Below are 26,864 nucleotides of genomic sequence, written 5' to 3'. Positions count from 1 at the left end.
GTGTCAGCGTTCTCTTTGTGGGATGCCCGTGTCAGGCCACGCTGCTGTCTCCTCCCAGGCTTTACATGATGATGAAATACCCGTGGTGCGTCCAGCTCGTGGGAGAGAACATGAGGGAGGTGTCACACTGTTCCTCAGAAGCATTTATTATGTTTCCACTGCTGGCCACAGCTGGCTACAGGACTCTTGGCTGGATGGAGTTTTAGTCTGGTCCCGTAGTTCCTGTGCTTCTAATGTGTAGGGAGCCAAAGGGCTTGCTCGGGACTCTGGCTGCAGCCAGGCTTTTACAGCCTCAGCATTTGCCTTCGTAGATCAAACCCACAAGGTCCTGAAAAAGCAGGAGGACTCTTGCTGGCAAATCTAATAATATCTTTCAGAAAACTGTGTCCAGCATGCCAAATGCTATAAATATGCTGTAAATACGAGGTTCCAACTCCTCTGTCTTTTTCTTTTGGTTTTTCAAATGTGACTGTTGCTCATGAGAGTGAAAAGGAATGAGAACACAATGAAACAAATTGCAGTTCTAGAGGAGCACACTCATCTGGAACCAGGAGGCACAATTTTCAAAATAGAAATATAGACAAATGATCTAATGAGAAAATTATGTAAAAATAATACTGTCACTTTAGTATTTTCTGTTTTCCGTGAGGGGTTGGAATTTTATATATTTTTTTTAAACTATTTTAATTTTTTTTTAATGGGGAAACGACCAATTCTCACATTTAGTTCAGTGTTTTAAATGCAGTTGAAAGTCTATGCTTGGCCCAGTTCATAGAAAACTCATGCATCAATAATGTGGGATTTTCATGCACTTGGAAAAATGCATTCTATATGCTTCCAACAGAAAGCAGCCTCTTTAGTATGTACAATATGTTCATTAAATACTTTTCCCTGTTTATACAAGTGCTCATGTCTCCATTATTCATTCAAGCAGAAACTAATACAAAATGTGGCACATCTGCTGTAGCAAGTAAAAGTAACTATAGAAAAGAAAAAGATTTTTACTTAGGAGGAGGTAATTCTGCTCACTTAAGAGGAATTCTGCTGCATGTTTTTTTCCACAGCTGGAATGTCATCTAATTTCTGATGGATATCAGGTGACTTTAGAGTCCTACATTTGTTTTAAAAACAGGGGGAGGGGTATTTTCTCTAGTTCAAAGCTGAAAATTTTTGTGTTAATTCATTGGTGATGCTTTCAGTGGGAGGGGTGGCTGGAACTCAGGGGCTTTCTGGGGCTCAGTGCTGTACACTTACTAAGGCACTTGACAGTGTTTTCTGTTGAACCAGGTAGTGTTTATTTTATACTTGCAAAAAAGAACAGTTTTGAGAATTAAAACTGACCAAGGCATTTGCCAAGATTCAAATGTTTGATCCATATTGTGCAATGATGGCCGTTCCCTGTCACAAGGTATCTGTGTGCTGGGCTCTCTGCCGCTCTCCTATTTCCTTCAAAACCACTAAGAAATGGATTTCTTTTATTAGTGTTGAATGAGAAAATAATACCAAGCCTCCAGTTTTCATGAAATTGAAATGCTTTCTGGCCCTTCCTGTTACTGCAATATTGGTTATCACTACTGAGAAGAGATTCCCTAATACAGTGTCCACACAGATATGCTTTTCATTAGAGCAGTGACATCTGGTTTCATACTCATAGAAGCACTGGTGAGTAATTTTGCAGATACTCTTTTAAGGTTTGAGAATGAGGACTCGATCTTTCTGCATACTTAGACAGATGTCTGCATTTCAGAGGAATACTTCTCCATCCAGGTTTTACAAGGCAGCATCTTAGTCTCTGTGTGCTGGAGAGATCTGAAAAGATCTGAGTAACTTGGAAATTGATGCTGGCTCCTTGATACTGGGGCAAGTGTTATAATTCCCAGGGAGTTAATTTGGGAGGGCACTGGATCAGGATGCAGGGATCATGTACAAGTAAGTGTATGTCCAGTCTCTCACCAAAAGGCTCCTGTGCTTGTTAAAGGTGATTTGCTGCAGGTACAGGGCAGTGTAAGAGCCTTCTTGCTGGAGTAGACGGTTTGCATTAACTCATGCTGCAGCAATTGCTATAGGCATTTAGATAGACCAGTAAAATCTTGCAGTATCTTTGAGCCATGATTTATTCTTTTCTTTTTGGGGGATATAATTAGGTAAATTGAGAAACTCATTGTGTAAATGCAGCTTTAAAATAACACTCTGCTTTGCCATTCCATTATATATATCTGCTGTCAACAGTTTATTTTTTTTAATGAGAGTTTCTGAAAAGTTTGGAAGTTTTCTAAATCCTGATACTTTAATGGAGACTGTAGATGAAATATAATCCTCATCTATTCATAACCAGTCAAAAATAAACAATTTTTTCAAGCCATTAGAAGGAAAAGTTCATGAACCAATCATTTGGGGCTTTTGGCAGACCATACGGAACTTTTCTAACAGCTATTTATAAGGTCCTAATGTGTTTATTTTCACAATAAATCTGACTTATTGCTGAATGTGTTGGTTTCATAGTAAAATAAACACTGAAGATTACAAACACATCCTTTCGTGAAGTCTTCTGAAAGTCCAAGGCTTAATTTAATAAATGTGATATTCTCTGTATTGGTTGGAAAATGAGTGCTGACTCTTAGGAAAAAAAAAAAAAGAAAGGAAAGAAAAAAAGAACAGCCCAAACCCTTGCTTTAAATTACAAAATCAATTGTCATCATGTTTACATCATAAGTGAGCCATTTGACATGTAAAAAGTATTAATAATTGATAAGTTGATAAGAACTAAGAATGAGCAAAAGAGGGAAGAGTTGTGCTTCAGGGCTGTTGTTGAAGGGCTGAGTGGCAAAATGCTGTCTCTTTCTAAATACACAAACTTAATTTACAGAATGCTTAAATTTGCTTAGTTTAGTTCTCTAAATTAGTAACAAAGTTACATGTAGTTAGGCTGCTTTAAAGTGCTCTGAAAGTATTTGCACTGTGGCTTTTACTGGTTTAATTAGAAGAATTTATGTCATCGTGCTGTAAATCAAACTATGCAATTTCTCCAGTATTTTGCCCATTGCCAGTACCTGAGGTGAGCATCCTATTCTGCTAAAGTTAGTGGCTCTGTTACCCATGTTGTTGAGTAATATTTTAGCTCAGATATATAGTAAAATTATCAAATCTTCAGAAAAGAATAATCAGTCATCAAAAACCTTTCTTTTCCTATAACGTGTCTTCAGAAACCCTGCCTGATGTGTATATGAATGTCCTCATGAGGTATATAATTCCCAGTTCTTTTAGTAAATCTTACTAAGTTTTTGACCTCAGTGATGCGTTTTGGTAATGAGACTGTAGGTTAATTGCATATTGTGTTAGAGGACTTCCTTCTGTCAGCTTTAAATGTATTGCTTTTGTACTTCATTAGATAGTCCCGTGTTCTTGTAAGATGAAAATGTATCACTGCCAAACCATCAAGTAGACTTTTGTGTTGGTTTCATTAGTTGTTTGTCGCTAAATTAACTTTATCTTTTCTTCATGGGAAAGTCCCTTCAGACTTCAAGCAAATGCTTTAGGTTCCACATAATGCAAAGCTGCTTTATGTAAGTTTTATTATGCTTTGTGTATGTCCAGTTGCAAGGGTGGGAATTGAACTTGGCTGTGTTTTTGGTGTAGTGCTGAGCATCCAGTGTCAGACCACTTTATGTAACATAGCATTGTTTCAATATATCATTTATTTTCAAAAGAACTTGAATTGTGGCCATAGAATGTGCTTTATGTGCATGCTTTGTTCTCAGATAGAAGCCTGCAGGATCTCAAACAATTAAAAAGAAGTTGTCGTTCCAGTTGCTGAAATGCTAGTGCTTTGGGGATAGTTTGGGAGCAGCTCCAAGGGACATGCCTGGGAGGGTGGACCTGGATAGCAGATTGTTTTTAAGAAAACATCCTTCTTATGAGAGATTTTGTGTAAAAGAAGAAAGAGACCATTGAAATCCATTAAAAATACTTTGTATTTTTTGAAATGGTTTTTAAAGCTTAGAAAAAAAAAAATGGAGCAGCTGGACTAAGGATCTTAATACACCTCACAGTAGTTATCTGTTTTCTGGGTGACACAGTGGACATTTATAAGCACCAGAAATGTTGGCCTATGCCAGGTTTGGGTTGTTAAGTTGTTGTTTTGGTGGGTTTTTTTCAGCAATGGGACAGCCTTTTTCTGCTACTCAGAAAGCTGCATATTTCTGATGTTTCCATTAGGAATTACTGTCCTGTAGAGCTTTTATGAATATTTTGTCTTCCCAGTGAATTATTTAAGCTGTGTTTGATTAGTTCAAAAGAAAAAAGGTTATAACAATAAACATGGTCATCACATTTCCCATTTTTCTGAAAGTAATTAAGACTCTACTGGCATGAGTACATACTGTGGTAGCCTATAAATCTTGTGCAGATCCTTAACACTGGTGTCACATATACATTAGTTAAGTCAGAATGAACAGATTAGCTGGGAAGGAGGTTTTTGGTGTAATTAGTATCATGAAGAGACTGTGCCCAGAGAAATGCTTATAGTTTATAGAATTAGCTTCAAATGAACTACAACATCAGAGCAATCTGGGACACTTTCATTTATGTAAATCATGTTTTAAGTTTTGTTTCTACTTTGTATTTCTGTTGTGTTTGAAATAGTTGTAAGACAAGAATTTCTTTTACTTCATTCTGGTCTTTCAGAGGTCAGTGACAAAACTTGGATAAATTTTAGTCTGATCTCTTTAGGGCAGGGAATGTAACATCTGTGGCTGATCCTGCAAATGATTGCATATGGGTGATCTCATGACCTGTCATTCCATATATATCCAGAATAGGAAAAAATGTGTTTGCATATCACAAAAGAGCTCCAGCCTTGTCTGGGGCCTTCTGGAGTTTTCTGTATTTTCTTTTGTTGTTGTTGTTGTTCCTGGAAACAAGTCATTAACCAAAAATATACAGAAGTACAGAAATACTTTTTGTTCTACTTGATGCAACCTTGGATATCAACTTCTGTATTTTATTTAACATGTAAATGGCCAGTTTTATCAGCTTAGTGGAATGTAGCAGTACTTGGTCATGGCTAATGGTTCTGCAACCCTGTGGTTCTAGATTGTTAACATGTACTATACTACCCCAGCCTGTTAGTGAATCAAGACTAACAATTTACTCTAAATGTTGACCAGATTTCTAGGTGAATTGCAGTGCTATAACTTCTGACAAACTCCAACATTGAAGATACAATCAAATTACAAAGTGGCAAATTAATCACCCATACAAATGTTTAAATTCTAATATCTTGCCATGAAACAGTTCAAATCCCCTACTGAAATGGGTGCACAGTTCAGTACATAGTCTCTCAGAATCTACTGGTATATGAAAATTCCTTTTTTGAATTACCTAATTCTCATTTGCTCTCTGCACTTGTAGGTATTGTGTCACAGAAGAATTTTAATTGATGCCACCTATATAATGTGACTTTGGATCAGTCACCCACACATTGCATAGACTCAAAGTTAGAGTGAGTATATTTAGCTCAACTCTACCCAAGAGGAGCCTTCATTCAAAACAAGGTCAAAAAACCTTACCTGTCAACTGTCAACATTTCCAACACTCATATTTTTAGTAGCAGCATTTACCAAGCCAAAAGCAATAAAATGAATAGTTAAATACACAATAAATTTTCTATTTCATGCATAAAAAACAAGTGTGTTGTCATCATCAATTATGGAGAAATACATACACTACTGCAACTAAAACTGCTGAATTTGTCTAATGATGATGGGTTTTGCTGGATTTTTGCCTTGTAGATTTTGACTTTATCTGCAAAATATTTTTGAAGCCTGCATAAAAATTCCATTATCACTTTAATTGTTGACTATTCATGTTTTGATAAATAATGTACATTTAAATTTCTTGAAAACAATATAAAATATTGTAAGTTATCAGGAGAGTGTATAATGTTAAAATAATATTTAGCTTGTATTTTAGGCTTTTTTTATTAACACACATTTATAAAATTACTTTTTTTAAATTTTCAGGATACATGGGAATGGTTTTTTTGAGGCTTGCGGTTAGTGAGGGAGATAAGCTTCTCATTTTTTGGTCCTCTGTGCAATAGATGTCTGCATATGCCTTTTTTTTAGTATGCTGACAATTGCAAAATCAAGATTTTTTAATATACTTTTCTTGAGCTGAAAAACTTATTTTCAAAGTAAGTGAAAGTGTCTTAACTGCTCTCTACTCTTTTGATTATTGTATGAGTTCTATTTTTCTTGAGATTGGGATGATTGAAATACTGTGTAATGTTCATCTTACTTCATACACTATTTGGCAGGAATTTGTTGGTGTAGTTACTTTCACAAAGTCAAAATGAGCCTCTTACCTTCTCTCCCTCGTGCTTGAATGTGCTCGAAACAGAGACAAGTGAGTGATGAAATTTGGGCCTGTGCTTGCCTTAAAAACTGTCTTTTCAAATCAAAAGACTGCTGAAAAAATTTCACAGCAAGACTGTTTTCCTTTTAGGACAGTCCTCTTGTTAATGAGTCTGTGTCCAAACAATGGCAACATTTATTTTCTTTGTGTTTTTAATTACATTGTCTAGGTAAGAGCATAATTACTTCAGCATTGTATTTGATTTTCACACCATTTTTTGTAATTGACATTTTAAAAACAAATTATCTTTAGTTTCTTGATGTGAAAAATACTATATATTGATGACTGAGCATGTAATCTGTGTGAAAAATGTTTTGTTAAATCATTAACACTAGGTTGTTTGTCTGTTGAATCAACGACCTTTTGATGGCAACAGAGATTTCACTGTAATAGTTTTTAATATTCTTCTTTTCCCATTAGGGCAAGGAGCACCAGTTTTAAAGCAGCCTCTCTTTCACTTTGATATGAATAGATAAATTGTCAAAGCTGCCAACAAGAATGCTTCCTAACTACAGGGTACGTTGTAAGCAACACTGCATACAGTGTTCTTGCTGGTAAACACAAACTGTGCACAGTTAGTGGTGCAGCTTCGTTCTCATCCTTCAGTTGAATTTAATGAGCTGAACACTGATGAGATTTTTGAGAACTGGGTTAGTGTGTGCTGAGTGGGAGACAGATATGGGATGACATTTTTTCTGAGTTGCCCTTTCCCACCACTTATCAGCAGAGGGAAAGGGATAAGATTGGAATATGTGCATAGTGTATATTGTTCCAGAGGAAAGCACTGTTCTTCAGAATTAACCCTTTTAAAAATGCTTTTAAATATGGAAAAAGAAACACAAAATCATATTTAGCCTCATATTCCTTGTCTTTATGAAATTATAAATTGGTTTTAGAAGTATTGCCTGCAGTGTTTCTTATGGGTATTGCACTGTGCCATTACTTAGAAATTGGAGTTGCAATCCCAAGCATGTACCTTAGCACTCTGCGTTGGAAAAGAGCAAGTGTCACATTAATTATGCTCTCTGCTCTGCTTTCCCACTCCTGTCTTGCTTGGGTTTTCTTGCTAGATTGAAGAGAAAGTTGATTCTTGTCTTGGCCTATTTCAAAGCCATCTAAAAACAGCTAAAAACAAACTAAACCCAGCCAAATGGTTAGTAAATAATATATACAGTCCTTAAACAGAAAATTTAGCAGCTTGCTAGCTGAGGAAGTTGCTAAGTCTCCCATCAGCAACCAGATATAGTAGACTTGGTGCTTCTCATCACAGTCATAGGTGGAACACATACTTGGCTTTCTCAGCTATTCTTTGGAGGCCTAAGCTCTTTATACAGTGAACAGGGAGAATTAGGTTTGTAAGAAGAGAATCCAAACTAGCCATCATGGCTGAGGGACTGAACAGGCATTGAGCCTTTCAGAAGTGCTGAAGCCTGACAATTTTTGTTTTTCCTGGGACTGGGATTTGCAACCTAATACTTCTACTATAACCATTCCTCTTTATAGGCATAACTGACTCCATATTTTATTTGAAATGTGATCATAAAAGAAGGTAACTGTGCTTTCTGTACTGGCCTGCTGGCTGGAGTATCGACTTTGGAAGAGAAGGACTCAGGTTCAGCCTCTTCAGCCAGAGCACATCACACATTCACTTGCCTCTGTGGAAAAGGCCTTAACCAGGATGTAGATCTTGTTGAAGTGAAGCTGTGCCAATATGTGTTCAAGTGTTCAAGATTTATTGGGCCAGAAAGAAAAGAACAGAAGCCGACAAATGCCAAGGGTATTTCTTCAACAAGGAGATAATGGATTTTGCTGTAAACAATTGTTTGATAACATATAAAAATACTGGTTTAGGGAACAGAGATCCTAGCCAGTTTCTTTAGCTCCTGTGTATTTCAAATGTAGTTATCCATCCCTTCTGGGCAAGGATGGTACCAAAACAGTGTCTTCCATTTCTCCAGCTGTAATTGCTTCTTGTAGGAATGATGCATGGCAATATTTCGCCGTTCCCTTGGATGCCAGGCTGTGCTTTGCTTTCGTGGCTTTGCTGGTGGCATCCTCTTAGCCTGCTTGGCCCTGCAGAGAGCCATGGTGTCTGCAGGTCTTGCCTGCAAATCCCAAAAGGGCTCTTGTGTGTCACCAAGCTCTGAAGTGTTGGGCATGCCCAGCACCCTTTCTGAAATGTGGGGAGTTGAAAAGGGGAGGCTGAAGTAGCTGCCGCCATTCGGACACGTAGGAGGTGAAGTGGGGGCTGTGAATTGCACTCTGGGACTCAGAACCAATGCTCCACTCAAGTTTTACTTTAGTTGTCTAAGTGCTTTTTTGGACTCAGGCCAAGACTTTCCCTGCCGTGCTCCGGGTGACCGGTGTATATTGTCATGGCCCTGCTAAGCATTAAATAGTTTCTGAGTTTGATATGCTGTGAGTACTTGAAAGTGTTGAAAATTATTTCTGCCATTCAGGGCAATTGATTTGAAGAAGAGATCATCCAGCCCTGCTTTTTGTTTCAGCAATGTTTGTGTGCCAGTTTGTGAATGCTTTACATTGCTTGATTGGCAGTGCCCCAGCATTCTTTACTGATACTGCTTGTATGAATTTAACAATTTTATGTCTCAATATTGGCTAAATGAAAATAAACTAGAAAAGGAAGAATCTCTATATAACATGTGCATTATTTATGGAGCTCTATGCCAACTGTTGCTAATCTGTTGAGGTGAGTTATAGCAATAATTATCAGGAATTTGCTCTCAAAATAGAAATTAAATTCAAAATAGAAAAGTTGGTGTTACCTGTTCCCCAGTAACTGGTTTTACATCAGGCCATCTCTTAGGGAGATTTGAGGTCATCTTTTAATAAAACAGTTGGATTCTGCTAGTGTACAAATAGTTAGAGAGAACTTTAATTCACAATTACCTAGAATTGAAATCAGCATCACAGAGCTAGTGTTCAGCTGAAGAGGTTTGAGATTACTTGAAAGAAATGACAACGTAGAAAGGAAATGTCACTTTGAAACAGCATTGTTTCCCAGTTAATAAATGTCTCCTAAAGACAGAAATATTTTAGTGGTTTTGAATAAGAAGGAGACATGGCAGGGTCCAGGGTCAAGTTTATTTTTCTTGAAGTAAAATAGCCATGAGGAGAGTTACTTTTGTAGAAGATCAGTTGAGAGGCTTATGTACTACAAGCCAAACTGCATACTGAGCAGTTAATACTGTTTCAAATAAAAGAACATAGTTTCTATTATTAAAACAATAGAGAGTAATAAAAGCTGTAGTGCTTTGTAATTTTTCCATTGGTGGATGTTGTTCTGTTGGCCATCCTATAGGAGTCTTTGGAGGAATAAGAAAAGTGTAACCCTACTGATGATTAGTAATATAAAGCCTAGTTTATGAAAGACTAGTGAAGCCTCATCTGTGCAAGTTTCCTTCATTAAGAGATGCAGAAGATATTTTAAATACAAGATCTAATTTAACTTGATCATTAATTATTACTCACATATTTATTGCTACTATGACTACTACTACTACTGTTATTATTATAGAAAACTATTAAAATTGTAGCTATTATGTAATTCAAATACTTTGAGGCATTCTCTATGCTATTGTATTTTGCTGGTACAATGGTCATTATCTTTGTGCTCCGTTTGTGTCATATAATCAAGATATTTTTGCCTTTATAGACATGATTTAAAATATTATGACTTTAATAATAATATATATCTTTATATATCACATTAATTGTCCTAGTATCTAAAAGTTTCATAAGAAGACTATAGGAGAATTAATATAATTACATTTTTAGTAAGAATGAAGTTTTCAAGTGATGATCATAAATCATAATTCAGTAATTCATTTTACTGGACAAAAATATTAATTATTTTTATTTTTGTCTAAAATATTTATTTTTGTCTAAAAAATATTTATAAATTAAATATTTTTATTTTTGTCTAAAAACATTAGACAGATCCCAGTCTAATGCTGTGAAGTGTTTTATGAGTAGGCACTGGATCCATCACCTTTTAAAAGGGCAAAAAATGGTGTTTTTCCTTTCAGGTGTAAAAGATTTAAATGTTTCAAAATGGGAGGAACGAATATAAGACACGTATTTTTGTTAAATGTAATCCCAAGGAAATTGTTTAGTGGAAATACATCTTCAAAACTATTACAGTTGTTGCATGAACAGAAAACAGTGAGAACATGACAAAAGCCAGGAATTTCTTCTTAAAATTGAGAGGATAGGAATGTAAGCAAAGGGAATGAAATACAGGGCAAATTACTAGTGGTTAAAAGTGAGAGAATTGATTAGAAACAGAATGAAAGAAAGTTGTGCTAGACGACTGCAGGCTGGAATGAAAGGTTATAATTTGCAGATCACTTTTGGTGTCAATTTAGAATTAAAAGAATCTTTCGTGTTGTTACTGCAAAGCACTTGTACAATTAAATAAAATGCCAGTTCCTCAGGGTCAGCTGTAGCTGCATTCCTGACCCAGACCAGTCTAATAGTCTGCTGGTTTGGATACATTTATTTGATGCAAGAGTTGTGATTCCAAGGGATTATTTTTATATACCTCTTAAAATGTAGGTATGTAAGACTACTTGGCAATGTTTCGTTGGGTTTTGGTTGAACTCTTGTTGTTGAGTCAGAGTTTTCCTGCAGTATAAATTTTTACTTTACAAAACACTTGATTAGACACCAAAATTGTTCTTGCCGTAGCACAAACATTAAGAGTTTTATCAGGGCATTGTATATTAGGGAAAATATAAAATATGTTCTATATAAAAATTAAATATTGTGATAAGTGACAGGACTATAAAATAAACTCACTTGTAAAGTTAGTTTATAGGGCTGTCTAAATCATGAACAAAATTTCTTTTTCCTGGCATTTTTTTGAAATTTATGTAACAGTTTAGTTGTATTTCAGCACGTCACTTAATTGAATTTATGAATATCTCGGCTTCTGTTTCCTGTTAGGACCACAAATAGTTCTCTTAGTCTGATGTGCAGTCAGCCAAGGTCAGCCCACCACAATGATATATCCATCTGAAAATTTATATAGTGATGTCATTAAGATAACACATGATTTGTGTCAGATGCTGTCATCCTTTGAGAAGATGTAGCAAGTGCAGATTTATAAATACACGTCTTAAGTAGCCGCCACAAAGTCCCTTTTCTTCCACCAGATTCTTGCTCAGTAATGTAGCTCTCCCAGAGCTCCAACAGCCCTGGGAGATGTTAACAGTGCTGTTCATACCTGACCACCAGCTTTTGTGTGCCCCGCATGCCTGGAGGAGGGTTTGATGAGTAAACTGATTTATTTGTGGGCGGGAATGGCTGGATCCCAGGCCTGACCCAGGAAACCTGTGGAAATAAAGCACTAATTCAGAGGGCCTGAGGGAGAGGCAATCTGATGAAAGTAGAAGAGATGCCATGAAATAAGTTATGAGTAAATAAGCTGGGAAAAGTTCTGTTGCTCTGTGTGGTGAGAAGGATTGATAAGGAAGGGATGCCTAACTGAACAAAACAGCTTTCAGCAATAATGATCTCCAACAATAACATTTTTCCAACAATAACATCTTTCCCTGCATCCTTTTTTTTTGTGTTTCCTTTCCTGTTTCCTCCATTTTTTTGGTATTCTTTCAGGCTGTGAAGACCTGTGGGTGTTCCTGTGGCCCCAGCTACTATTGTGTGTTATTATGTCTGTGTTGATCTTTGTTTGGTTTTTCAATGACTTTGCATATCCTAAGGCTGAATAACTGAAACTTTTATATAAGCAAAAGAAAATTTATTTTAAAACCCTATGATTTTGCCTAAAACACTAGTGATGAAACAAGGCATAAAAATCATTGAAGAAGAGCATATTAAGAGGGACCAACACAGACAGGTTATTAAGTATATACCAACTTAATATTATTTATAATAGAATATATTTTGGCTTGAAATTAATACTGGCAGTTCTGAGATAGAAGAAATAAGATTTTTCAGTTTCTTTAAAATAATTTTTACTTGAAAATCTCAACATACACATTATATAGAATATAAAGTATATGGCAATGAGTTTAAAGAATGGGTAGAAATTATACATTCACATAGAACCTCTGGTCTTATTTTTCAGCCTTGTAGTTTGCTTATCTGTATTTTACAGGAAATCTTAGCAAAAAGTATTTTAAAATTTCTGACATTTACCTCTAGGAAAGTGCAAATTTTTAAACTGTACACTGAAAATACTCAAGGAGGTTCTACAGAGGGCTCACATTAACCCTCATTTCTGTAGAAGACAATTCTGCATGCCTTCTCATTAGCACATGTGGTTGGTTTTTGAAAACTAAAATTTGTCTATGTTATTACCAAAGACCCAGTTTATTACCAAAGACAGGACCTTCTGGGGAAGGATTCTCAGACCAGTCTTCCAGCAAGATTTAATTCCTCTGAGCTAAACTGCTTATAGGCAATTCTTCCGTGTTATCCTTAAACTACTTACTGGCAGTTTAAATTGACAGGATTTCCGTGCAATTAATGTTGCCTCTAACACTGACCAAATGAAGTTTTCTGATGGTTTCTATATTTGTTTCCCCCTCCTATTCTGGAAAGGGCTTCCTTCTCTATATGATGCTGGAATGTATCTGGGTGTTGCCATATTCCCAGGTAAATAGGAGGAACAGCTTTGGCTGTGATGGTTCCTGGAGAAGGGTGGAGATTACTGCAGTGTTCCCTCATCCATCTCCCATCATGAGCTGAATAATCACTGCAGGTCCCTGGACCTATCTATGTCAGCGTCCATGTTCTTTGTGATATTGTTAATTAGGATTCTTACTTTTTTAATAAAACTCTGTAGCAAAAGTAAGTAGGAAGAAAGATGGAGTTGCTCCTTAACATTTTTTGATTGATTCACCTTGGGTTTATAAATGTTCTACTTCTCTATTATGAAAACAGTACAGTGAAATAAATGTTGTAGGAAAGATGATTCCTATTTTCTTGATCTACACTGAGTAATAAACTATCTTAGTTTTGGCTCAAAAGTACTCCTAGATTAATCTGTGTGCCATCTGCAGGTACTGATCTTTCCTTTACACCTCAGGCTAAAATTCATTCCTCTTTTCTTTGGATGGTTTGAGTCATGAAATCTCAAATTGAAATTCAGTAATGAATCACTTGTGGTTTTCCAAGTCAATCTTGATACAATAAAAGAAAAAAATCAAATATTTCCTTAAAAAAGCCTCACCCAAAACTCAATGATACGATGGATGTATATTTTAAGGTTCTCATATCTAAAAAAACCCATTTTCATTACACTGATACCTCTGATAATTTGGTATAAAAATGAAAATCTCCATATTTTATTGTGGAAGATTAATTCAGATACACTTTTGAAAATTCTGGATAAATTTCCAGTATTTCATGTTGTTTTTGTTCTATAATTCCAGAGTTTGAAATTTGACCTAGGAATGTTGAATATACAGTGCTGGACATCTGTAACAGCCAAAGCAATGCAGTCTTAGAATGTGTAATAACAACTCCTACAACTGGAGCTGAAACCTTTCTCAGTAGGAAGTGTGTTTTACCCACTTTCTATGTGTCTGTTTTATATCTTATTTGATCTGTGTGTTTCATTTAAAAAAAATGGTTGAGGATACTTTTCCCCTGACTTTTTAATTTTCTTTACAGTTTTCTCACAGGCTGGAATTAATCTCTGAACTCATTTATTTTTTTTCTTTCTTCCCCCAACGATTAGCTTTTTTGCAAGAGGCGTGGGGCAGAAGTCAAGAAATGTAAGGCATGCTGAACTGCCTTCTAGGCAGGAATACACAGAGAAGTCCCAGTAGGTGCAGAATTTAAGGAAGCCTCTAGCTCTTTGCAGCTGCCAAAGGTTTCTGTGTTCCTCATGTGTCTCTCCATAGTTATGGGCAGACACAAGCTCTGCCATTGTAATCAGCATAATGCCAGATCTGTCACTGTGCACCAAGGCCTTGTTGCCAGCAGGGAGGCATTTTCTGCTGGCACTGCAGAGATGTGCACACTGAAACCCACTTTATCAGCTCTCAGCATTTATTTCTTCTGACCTTTCAGTCTTGGTTTAGCCCCATACAATGGCTCCAAGTGACCCCTCCTTGGGAGCTGGGTGGCACAGCCACTCTGTCTTCAGTCCCCAGGTTACAAGTGCCAAGCATCTGCTTCTGTGCCTAATGTGATGTGTCTGGGTTTGTGGCATAAAAAAGAAAACCAATAGGAACAGTTGCAGATGTTTGGAATTCTGAATTTTTATTTCTTAAAAACACGTCAAAGTAGAAGAATTCGGAAAGTGTAGATGATTTTTCTTTATTTGAAAATGCATTTAAATTTGAGCTATCAATAACAAAATGCTGAAAGTAGAGGCAGATGCCAAACATCTTTGCACCTATATTCTGGTTGGTCAATGCTATATTTAGAATGAAACTGCATTAATTAATATTTTAAAATGTTATTTTCTATCATATACATTTATAAAAATGTATCAAAAAATTTGTACTGCAAGTCTATCTTTTTTATCTTGTTTTACCCAGCTTTTTAGCGTTTTTTTCTTACTTGGCATGCTGGTTCTTCAGTTCAAATATCCTGAGTCTTACATTCTTGCTCTATGACTATTACTTTGAAAATGAAATAATTTATAACATTCTATGGGATTCTTTGAGCAAGCAAACTACCATAAAGCCTCTCTCTGTTTTGTTTCAGCTGCCATTCTTAGTACTTTGTTTTACACTTTTAGGCATGTTCCTAAATAATGAATAACTGCCAAATTACCACAGCACATTTGATGTGAATGAGTCATCAGCCTTAAATTAAAAACCAAAGTGTGATGACCTTTCTGTTGTTCTGCATGTCATAGTTGCCATCAAGTGATGGATCTGAAACCTCTGATCATTCATTAGCACCTTGAGTGGACAGCAGTCATATTTTTGTCTAGTCTTTAGGGTCTATTGTTTTAGGGAATCCAGTCAGTAATGGCTTGGATTAAAAAGGGAAAATTAAAGGAAAATGCATCATCAGCATGCTAAGCAAACAAAAGATCTATAGCCTCTGTGTCTGGAAAGGCAGACCATTATTGGACAATTATTGTCCATATTTGTGTGCATGTTTACGTTTATTATCTGATGTTTCTAACTGAAAAGGGTTTTGTCTTTATCTCTTGGAACTTAACTGGGATGTAACCATATCTTTTCTGATTCTGGAAAGTAGGTTAAATATCCATTCTCATAATTAAAAAAAAAAAAAATTTAAAGACAACAAATGAGCTCTGGAGTTCCATGGGAGCACCTTAGTTAATTTAGTTACTGATGATAGTACAGGTAATTGCTATTACTTAACCTGCCTGTTTAATGAGGTATGTTTTTTCAACAATGCATTTACCAACAATGAAGATGAAAATAAGTTTTGATTATATCTCTACCACCAAAATACAGCAAGTTACTGGCTCCTGTAAAGATAGGTACTTTTGAAATGTCTTCAAAACACATTTTGCCAATATCAACTTAATTCTTGTTTCTTGTATTCAGGAGTGCCAGCCCTGACTGTTGCTGTCATGATGGCAGAATAGGTGATAACTCTTGTTTTCCATCACTGGTTATGCCTCTTTCCTACTGCAGTGATCATAATCTTTTCTTCAAAGATCTCAAGTCTGCATTAATTTCTTGGGCAAAGGTGACATTCAGTTTAGCTGTAATATTTCACATGAGAAAGAAGTGGAAGATGTGACCTTATTTTGTTTTTTGTCTGTTCTTGTTGTTTCATAGTAATATGCAAAATGTAAAAAGTCAGTCATATTTCATTGGTATTTGGCATCTGCTCAACAACTGATTGCTCTTCTCAGAGCTTTTTTGGAAAGTTTGCAGCACCATAATGACAGCTTTCTAAACACAGATGTCCTCTTGGTACAACCTATAATTTTTTATGAAAGATGTATTGATGTCAGGAATTTGAACAAAGTACTGGAATTAGCTGAATATTTTTGTTATGAATATGTATTCAAAATATCTACAGTACTTATATTGTAAGTTGGAGAAAGACTATGCAATGTCTGAAGGCAAAGATGTTGGTACAAAACATCAGAATATAGTTTAAGATAAAGTGATTCCTTTGTTAATGGACTGTCTATACTTCAGTGAACTTTTGCCCACTATGTTCTATAGTGTGTAAGTGCACACAGTGGCCTCGAAGCATCAAGAATCTCAGGAATACATTCAGATAATCGGGGATTTGGCCACAGAAGATGTCTGATAGCTGAGAGGTCTGGAGTAGTTACTAAATGTTCCCTCAGTAGCCTGTTCCTCTTGATTCATTTACCTCTCAGCTAAGCCATCAGGAAGTGAATACTTCAAACACAAATTCCCCCGCATCAAGTCAGCTATTTTTCTTAAGGTTTCTCTTAAGAAAGTAAAAGTCAGTTGAAAGCTTAATGTGGAAGTTGATAAACTTCCAGCATCTTGTGGTTCTTAGTAAAGGGATCCTTGATTGTATTTACCTGTGGGCCTATTATTTGCAAATACCTACAAATAAGAAGACAGTGCTTAATGGTTGTTGTATGTAATTTATGTAAGTTCAGACTTGCAGGTGAAAAGGAAAGTCTCCTCTGTAACCATTTGAGATTGTGTTTAATGATAACACAGTCTGTTCTATATTGTTCTTCTACCTATTTAGATCAAGTTAAGATCAGAGTACCCTGCAGAAAGTTTATCTAGCAACTCTAATGATATTAAGGGAAATACAGTTAAATAAATATTGTTCCGTTTTGATTTTGTGCAGCTCTGATGCCTGGATATAAGTGCTGCAGTTTTCATGACTATAGCTAACTTCCTGTAGCTTCCCTCTATCTGTACTTGTACATGGACACTTGGTTTTGATGTATTTTCAGGTCTGTACTCCCACACCACTAATGACACGTCATTCAGATTCAGAATAGATACTTTAAAGTTAGAATGCAGCATCAGAAATGATGGAAAATCTTAACTGTTAGTTAGAAAATGCTTTCTTTTTGGACTTAACCGGGTCACACTGTGGTCATTCAATATTACGATACTGGGGTTCCTTCCCTTCTCTCTTGCTTTTGGTTGATGATAAAATCACTTGTCTGGTATAGGTGCACGTGTGTGGTCCAGCCTGGGCTGCTCTTTGGCTTGTCTTGGATCATGACCTTTTGCCAAACCTCAGCAGTAGCTCTTGGGGAAAAATGTAAACATGCAACCAAATTTACTCTGGGTTCTTTATTTAGCTCAGTGCAAGTTAATTCTAATTACTATAAGGCTTCAATATGACAAACTTCTTCCTAAATCAGAAAATGGGAGAAGCTAATTTAGTATTTTAATTATAGTAATTTACTAAAAACTACAAGTGGGTGGGAAGCAAATGGGATCTCCTAATGCAGAAGTACAAATTTTAAGCGTTTAACAGTTGTGATAATTTTATTTATTAAATTTAATCACATGAAAAGTGTTCAAGGATCACAAGGAAGGAAACACCTATTTTGTTAGGCCAGTATTAAATGGAAACATTATGCAATAATACTAATTTCTAAGAAAGTGCCAGAATTGTGGGCAGTATAATCATCTACAATTTTCTGAGAATATCCTTACAAAAATGACCTACCTATTTTAAGTGTAATTTCCAAAATAAGGAGACTAGATGTCTTGTTTATGACAGTGTAAGTGATGGACACTTTTCCATGTAATGGTCCACCTTCTACTAACATTAAATTACCTTTTTTCTTCCTGTAGGTGATAGTTGAAGATTATGCTGGTTTTTCCTATGTGGTTACAAGTTCTGGGGAAACAGGGCAGAGTTTCCATAAACTAGAGCATAGAAGATTTCAGTAAATGGAAGGCTTTTTGTCTGCTAGGTTATTTTGACTGTCATTAAAACTCACTTGTCAACAGCTTGCCACTTACCCTGACTATTTTATATTTGTTCTGAGCTGTTACTACTCTTGGCTACAAGAACTTATCACTTTGCCTGATTGCAACTTGTAGAACATTTAGATGAGTTGGCAGTTAACACAGAATGTATATAATTGATATAAAGATTAATTATTAAAACTGGCAGTTTCTCCTGCCTAAAATGCACATATTTGCATATGTACTAAGCCTCTTAGGTTGTTTACAAGTGAGTAAACACTTCAGTGTAAAGCTTGAGACAGGTTTTTGCTTTCTGTTATGATTTATAAGAATACAGCTGTTCCATGATGAAAATTATATTCTTCCAGTCTTTTTATATGGATTTATTTCTGCAAGTTAAATAACTTCTTTGACCTGAGTAGTTACATATTTAACATACTGTACAAGCAAAAGGAGTAGTCACAAATGTTTAGTATTGAACACTTGAATGTTAAAAAAAATGAGGCTGTGACTCACTCACAGAGCAAAAACCCTAAATCATCACAGGAATAAACACTTGTGTAGATTAATTTTTGCCAAACAAAAAACTTGTCCTTGCAAGCTGACTCTGGAGAATAAGGTGCAGAACGTTTCTTTAAATAGTTTTATTTATTATAAGGTGTGGAAAACTCACAGTTAAAGAAATGGTCAGAACTTCTTGAGCAAATGAAGACAAAGAAAGATAAATCTAGTAGCTGCTGCTGATACCAGGGAACTAAGATGAAAATGTTTGACCACAAGACATTAAAAAAACTCCCTAAAGCTTCTTCCAATTCTCAAAGACTTCTTAAAGACTGTCAGTGTTGCAGGCTGAAAGCTGAACTTGACACTTAAAGAGTCCAACTCAGATCTCAGTTCGGGACAAATCACTCATTGACATCGTTGCTATAATGGAATGGGTGTGAGACACACGTTTTTGGAACTGTATTCAAGAGATGTGCAAAAATTACTAGAAAAGTGCAGAAATACTTGATTTTGACTTTGAAAATAAAATATATCCTTCTGTGAAATAAGCATTTGGGATGAAATCTTACTCTATTCAGGCCAAGCAGAGGTAGATGACTCAAGATTTCAGCTAGTGTACATTTTATCTGCAGTAAAATAAAAAGTCATAGATAAGATTATTCTTGTGGCTGTTGCTCCATCCATGCTTTGGCAGAGTCAAGCTGTATATATGCTGTAATTTCTGGAAGTGTCCAGCCTGAGAAACAGCACTGAAGTTAGTGAGCACCAGTTGCTCCCTATGAATTGCAAATTATCAGAAGATGAACATAGCCTACAAGAATTTACAGCATTTGTCTCCTAGGCCTGCTTATCTAGTTGCACTGAAGGCACTTCCTCAGGGTTCACATCACAAAAGTCTTTGAGACATTTCAGTAGTAAATCTCTGTGGGGACTGAGCTGAGAGCAGTGTCGTGGCCCCAAGCTCTGTGTCAAGAGCAGATGAGATTACTAATGCAAGTGAAATATTCTTTATCTGTAAAACAGCCAATCCTCTGGGTTGTCAGCAAGTGCAAATGAAGCACCAACCTTTAAAATAGGAGAAACTGCCTGTATTTCAGAACAGAAACCTGACCTGTCTGTTTGTCTCACATGCCAACTGCTTTGCCTACACTAGGTGGAAATGAGAAATTTATTAAGTGTAAAGTGCACAGTACAATGAATAAGCAAGCTAAAAGGCTCCTGCTTTGCTGACTAATTATTTCATTCACTCATTGATGAAAACATTTTTCCTGGGGCAAGAATGGCTGGTAAGCTTGTTTTGAAAAGTATAAATAGGAAAAGAAGAATTAAAACAAACAGATTTTTTAAACATCTAATCTTAACCATCTTACTTGGAAAATTATGTTTTTATAAACTGCAGATGATGTACTGTTTTTGATGCTACTAGTTAAACTCTTAGTTTTAGCTAAGACAGATAAAGGTTAGAATTGCATTGCATTTCACACTCCACATATGTAACAGTGGTAAAGTAGGTAACATGATAATTAACTGCTCCTCCTATTATGTCTCTCTAGAGATCTGAAGAATAATTTGATCAGCACAATTGAGCCAGGGGCCTTCTATGGGCTTTCAGAGCTGAAGCGCCTGTAAGTATTAATTCCATTTGAATTATTCTGAAAATTGTGTTTGTATCGACATTTCTATCCTTAGGCAACTCAAGTATGCCACCAAGCAATAATCAAATAAGGGCACTGGCTGTAAAATAGAAAATCACACACTCTGCTTTTTACATTTAGCATGCCTTTTTTTCCTTCTTTCCCTTCTTTCTTCCATTTCCTTTCCTTTTTTACCTTTTCTCCAGTAAGTGTCCTAACAAATGCACCTACAAAGGTAAAAAACATGCCTAATTAATGACTAAGCAGATGATATATCACTATAGACATTAATCAGAAATAACACTAAACAGTTCAGATGTGTGTGAACAATGGTTTGTGCTACACTAATTTTTTTTTTTTTACTTTTATCATAAATCAGCCCTATCAAATATGTTATTAGAAAGGAAACTTTGTCATACTGTAGAGTTTGTCTACCATTTTCCATGCCATCAACCTCGACTTTGCTTGATATTTTTTATTTTCATCATGGTTTTCTAAGGAAACAAGATCTTACACAGTATATTCCCTGACCATCATTCTTGCAAGTCTGTCTTGGAAAAGGTTCTCATAGTACTTTTGGAAGCACTGGCTGAATTTTAAACTACATTTTAGAGGATAAGAATATCTAAGTTAGTAGGATTCTACAGCTGGGCATTTTTCTTTTAATTAACAAGGACTACAGACACTCCTTAGTTGTACTCAGCCTAAGGGAAAGTGAGAGAACACTTTTTTAATTATAATTTTCCAAGTGACAGCTTCCAAATGTCCATGCACAGGCTAACTAGGCCATCAGCACATACCAGGCATTTTCCTAGCCATCATGTATGTTGTTTTTTGAGAAAACCGGGATTATTTTAGTGGGATGGGAAGATTTAGAAGAGAAGGAGAAGGATTGCAAATCCACAGAGAAAGAGTTTTACAAATCCTCTTCTTTTCTGCTGTGTGGTAGTCTCGAACTGCTGTGTTCTGGGAGCACTGCAGAAGGTTTCTCTCTCTGATCATGCTGTAGCTGTTTTTAATACCAGCCTCCCATTTTTAGTGTGTTTGGGGAGAGAGCCAGTTGCATAATAATGATAAAATCACAGTAGCATATATGTTTTTAACACAAATAAGAGCATTAGGTTTGAAGTTTTCTTGCTGGCTCTGTGTACAGGGTAACAGTAGAATACAACAATAAAAATGAGCGCTAATTGTTGCTTTGGCCGCGTACTCTAGTAACACAACCCTGACCTCTTGTGGGAAAACCAGGAAACCTGTGCAAGTCATGGGCTGCACATCCACAGACTGCACAGGTGGAGCCCTTAGGTCAGCCAGGAGAAAGGAATAAAGGGAGAGGAATTCATCAGGCATTGGACAAGAGGGACGAAAAGACTCTTCAGCACAGTAGAATTGGCAATGTTGTTTTGTCATGCCAAATCTCAAAAAACCCCATTGCTGATATGAACAAGTAACACTGGGAACAATCTAGAGACAGAGAGTTGTTTAATTGCTGGACTACCACATTTGATACAAATCTGTCTATTTCCATGGTAAACAAGAGAATATCTTCCCTCCTTCGGTGTGCAACTGTTGGGAAGGAGATAGTAGAGAAAAAGGAATAAATAGTGTAAACTCCTGTTGCATACTGAATACAGTAATTACTTTAGGACTGTACATTCATGTCTTTTTATTTCCTGAGTAAAATATAAACGATTCTGAGAAAAACAGAAGCTGATGTAATGTGGGCAACTGCAAGAGAAATGCCTATGGCAAGTCAGACAGACAAACCACAGGCTGTCAGAATGTTTTCTGTGAATGATTTGGAGAACTGTTGTAATTTGTATTTGAATGACAAACTGAATTTTTTCTAGAGTTTACTCAAAAAGGTACATACAAAAATTAATGGAAATTGAAAATTTATGAATCACTAAAATTATGGCATTTGGTTATTCAACACAGAAGAGTTCTTTCCTCTAACATCAGCTTTGTGAGTCAGCATTAGTAAGTTAAATGTTTAATTCCTGAAAAGGAGCACTAGCTTTGTACATATGAACTGAATTTTGTTTAATGTAACAGGTATTAGTCTAGGGAAAAGTGTAGCAAGTTGCCTTTTTTTTGTTAAAGTTTTTTTTCTTTGGAAAACATGTATTACAATACAGAAATTTCAGTCACTGCTATATAACTTCTTACGAAAATAACACTTACTGAAGAAAACTTTGAGAAAACAGTGTTTATTCTTTCATTTTGGTAAAAAGATATTGTAGTGTGTGCCTCTCATAAAAAAATATGCACCCATATTGATTAGTATAGACAAAATCTGCTTTTGCTACCCAGAATATGCCCCACATTGTGATGCAATTCTTCCATATGTGTTCAGACTTTGCCTAGACAAAAGTAAAGCATTACCCAACCAAGAATTCTGGGTAGGTTCTTTTTTATGTCTTCTAATAGAAAGATATGTAGATTATTATATATATGTACTTGTCTTAAACTTGCATTTTTAGATTTGCTATGTAGCTTTTAGTAGAACGTGAAAAATGATGCTAACATGAAATTAATGCACTATATTGTATCCTCAGTATTATCTCAGCTGTTCCCTACTTAATATCCTTGACAAGCATTTAAGAAATATTTTCATTATAATGTGAAGTTTCAACATACACTTGCACAACAATATATTCTTTGTCTGAGAGAAGACGACTTCATAGTGAACTCTAAAGGGATTGCCTTCATTTTCCAGCTAACTGAATGTGTTCCCATGAAAGCAGTAACTGGATTTGTCAAACTGCAACCTTTAGTCTTCCATTTGATGGAAGAACATTACTTTAATGTTCTCATGTATCAGTAGAAAAATATGGAATCTGCACAATGTAGTAAAGGAATCAAAAAACGACCTCTAATTCTAAAACAAATACATTCAGATCAATTTTAACATTTTTCTTTGCTGCATGATCACTTAAAATCCTTATGTAACTGCAACTATTTTTTTTAAAAATGTGCTTGGTGAGAAGGAAAATTTGGGTCAAGGTTGAAAACCAAATACATAAAAATCAAACTCTAATCTACCAAGGGGCATTATTCATGTTTTTACCACAATATGATTGCTTATACCTGTCTTTGTCTCCTTCCTGTAAGCATCCTTTACACTATATTGCATGTATGGCTTATACAGAAAACATTTCTTCACTTTCTGCAGGAAACAGTTATGGAATGTAATGCCTTTTACTGTTTGTGCTCTCAGATAGCCACAGTATTGCTCTTAAAAGAGCTTGCCAAGTGCTTATCAAAACTGACCTCACTAGCTCAAAAACTAATTGCCTTCTGGTTTCTGTGATTTCAGCAAGAAAGGCTGCTGTTAATGAGATGAAACATGAGTAAACAGTAAAAAAATAAAGTCAGTTTTGGCTGAATATTGCATGGAACAAAATGCACGGTATTCTTCCTAAGTTAAAAACTGCAGGTGCTAATAATTCAGATCAGGAAAATTCTTTATATTTGTAATATTATTTTGCTTTTATTTACTACCTATATATAAAAAGCCATTAGAAGTCACAGTATGATTTGTGGAATATGGTTCAATAATGTTAATATAAAAGTTATTTAATCTATTTAATTTAGTAATGTTACATTATGGGAAAAGGTTTTATTTCTCATTTGTCTCTAACTCCTTAACTATTAAAAATATAGATGCTTTGTGTGATTACATAGGTGTTTATATAAATAAGACAGACTCAATGTTTCATGGAATTTTTGTTTGTTTCAGGGATCTTTCAAATAACAGAATTGGTTGCCTAACACCAGAAATGTTTGTCGGACTTAATAATCTTCACAAACTGTGAGTATAACCCCAGTTTTGTTTTAAACAGAAGAAATCTCAACTGTCACATGACTGACCTGAGTATAGTTGGCAAGAAAGTTACATTATAAGAAAGTTGTAGGTTTTGTACTAAAAGGCCCCTGTCCTGAGCCTTTGATTGTGATGAGTTGATATTTTAAATATGTTTTCTCTATTTCAATTGTAAAATCTATCAGAAATGCAAAGAATTGAATTTCATTTCCACATTAAAAAGAGGCTAAACATGAAATTTTTTGTTTGCATATCTAAGAAACAATTAAAATAAGTTGGCTGTAAATTTCCTGTCTGGGAAAGAGGAAATTCATAGGAATTCATGGTTTAAATGGACATTTGGCTGAGCTCAGGAGGGCCCTATATCTTCATTGAGATCTGTCTTCTGTCTTCATTCCTGAATGAGGAATAAATTCCTATACTGCATCCTATAGTATAGTCATTCCTATAGTATGTGTCAAATTTCATACTTTATTTTTGTCCTTTCCAGTCAATTATGGCATTTCCTTGGACAAACAGGGAAATCTTTCTAGAAAGATATGCCATGAGGTCAAGATAACACCAGGTAAAAGGCTGAAGTCTGGCACACTTACAGATCCCATTAATGAGAGTAACTATGCCAGGTCTTCTCTGATGAAAACAAACGAGAACAGATGAAGAACCTTGATAGCACATAACGAACAGGTGCAACCTGCCCCTCTTTTTACTCATCTCAGATGGTGTGCCAAATTAGGCAAGCCCAACTCACGTGTTGAGGGCTTTTATCTCTGCTTTTGTTGTGCACAGTGAAGATTACTGTGACTATAAAGCCAGATTACCAGATTAAATTGGTGAAGTCATGTTACTAAATGGAATTTGTTTCTAGTTGCTAGGAACAGACTCAACAGAAACTGTTCAAATCAATGCTCTCTCAGAAAGATCGGATATTTCCATTCACAAATCTGTAAGACCCCATCTTAAAAGTGAATTAGAAGTTCAGTACATCAGTCTCTTGGTGGCAAAGAACATAAATTCATTCCCAGAGAGTGCACAGCAGTTGGTCTGTGACAGTTTTTGGCTGTACTATCCCTTTTCTCTGAAGCCCAGGAAAGAATGTGGCATGTATCTCTACACCCTTCACCAAAGCCAGAGATGCTGGGAAAAGGCACAATGTGCAGGCTGACTGCCCATGGTTACTGGGCTGATCAAACCACACCAGCACAGTTTGCTTTTGTACAATTTGCTACATACCTGCTATTTCTGGTAGCCTGAGTATCTGTCCCAGCACTGGCAATTTTTTCTGAGCTAAGGATCAGAGAAGGATTCACTAGTTCTCTCTACACAGTCATTAATGTTGTATTTTCCTGCATCCAGTCTTTTTGTGGGTCTAACTTCCATTTTGAAATGTCTGTGTATCCAGAGTTAGCTGTATCATTTTCTTTCAGAGTCTCCGGTATATAGCAGAAATTTGAATAAGACATTTCTTAAGTGTAGCTCCCAAGTGACAGTCTAGTAATATTTTTCACTTTGAATAATGTTATTTAATGGATTACAAGTACTTTCATGTTTAAGAAGGTTATCTCTTCTTGTTCTCTTAATGTTGACCAAGCTTTGATTTAGTTATTGCCAGATTTCATGTTCACATTCTCTTAATGCTGTGAGGCAGAGTCATCGTTGAAAGCTCTAAATGCAACCACTCAGAAGACCATTTCTGCAGAGCATCAGTAATGTCTTACTCCCCTTCCTTCCATCTTGTCCATTATCTTACTTTGTTTTACTGTAAATGCACTTAACACCAGGTCTTTCATGCTTTTATGGATATGATGTTCATGCTTCAGTGAAAAAATTATGATTCTGGAGACCTCTTAGTCTGGCCTCTTTATATTTTATAAGTGAGTTTTGAAAGAACGAAAAATAGAAAAAAAAGTTGGCAAATCAGAAATTGGTAAAAAATCAATATGTGGCTATAGATGGTATATCATGTACATCAATAAAGAGATATTGGTATATCAATATGGTATATCAATAAAGAGATCTTTAATCTTAAAAATCATAGTAATGTGATATGTTTAGGCTGTATATAATACCTACTCTTTAATAATCTCTTAGTTATAATAGATTAGTATTGTTGAAGTATCTTTTGCACCATGTCTTAGCATACTTTCCAAATTTTAAATTCTTCCCATCACTTTGATAAGCTTTTCCTGTTATCCTCTCTCCAGTTCTTTGATCTTTTAAAAATCTGAATTATTTTTTTCAAGATTTAAGATTTGGTTGGATTAAATGGCTTATTAAATGGACTAAATGGATTAACATTTAATCTGTCTTCCATTTTTCTTATTTGGGTTTTAAATTGCCTTTTTACCACTGACCTAATAAATAGGTCCATCCTGTACTGTAGTCTATGTGGCCTAGTGTTTTATTAATTACTTCATTTGTTTTATTAGTAGTAGTATTTCAAAAGTCTGTCCTTTGGAAATCAGAGGCTTAGTAATAGTTTAGTCTACCTTACCCTTTTGTCTGAAGTGAATAATTTCATGACTGCTATGTTAAAAGCTACAGCAGCCTTGCAGGGATTTTCCTCCTCACTGAACCAGAGTCAAGAGTACCACCACTCTTGTTGGGTCACTGATTATTTTGTGGAGAAATACA

At 35.7% G+C, this 26,864-nt stretch overlaps 1 protein-coding gene across 2 annotated transcripts in view; it reads left to right on the top strand.

The window, feature by feature from the left end:
- The window catches only part of LOC137478144 (adhesion G protein-coupled receptor A3-like), a 255,839-nt gene that overhangs the window by 73,661 nt on the left and 155,314 nt on the right, over positions 1-26,864 (top strand). For both annotated transcript variants that reach the window (XM_068197751.1, XM_068197752.1), the window contains exons 3-4: positions 20,327-20,398; positions 24,150-24,221. In XM_068197751.1, coding sequence (XP_068053852.1) covers positions 20,327-20,398; positions 24,150-24,221 — 144 coding nt within the window. The remainder of the gene's footprint in view (positions 1-20,326; positions 20,399-24,149; positions 24,222-26,864) is intronic.

Source organism: Anomalospiza imberbis, chromosome 8, assembly GCF_031753505.1.
Source record: "Anomalospiza imberbis isolate Cuckoo-Finch-1a 21T00152 chromosome 8, ASM3175350v1, whole genome shotgun sequence".
Lineage (NCBI taxonomy): Eukaryota > Metazoa > Chordata > Aves > Passeriformes > Viduidae > Anomalospiza > Anomalospiza imberbis.
This window is presented reverse-complemented; position numbering and strand designations above follow the sequence as displayed.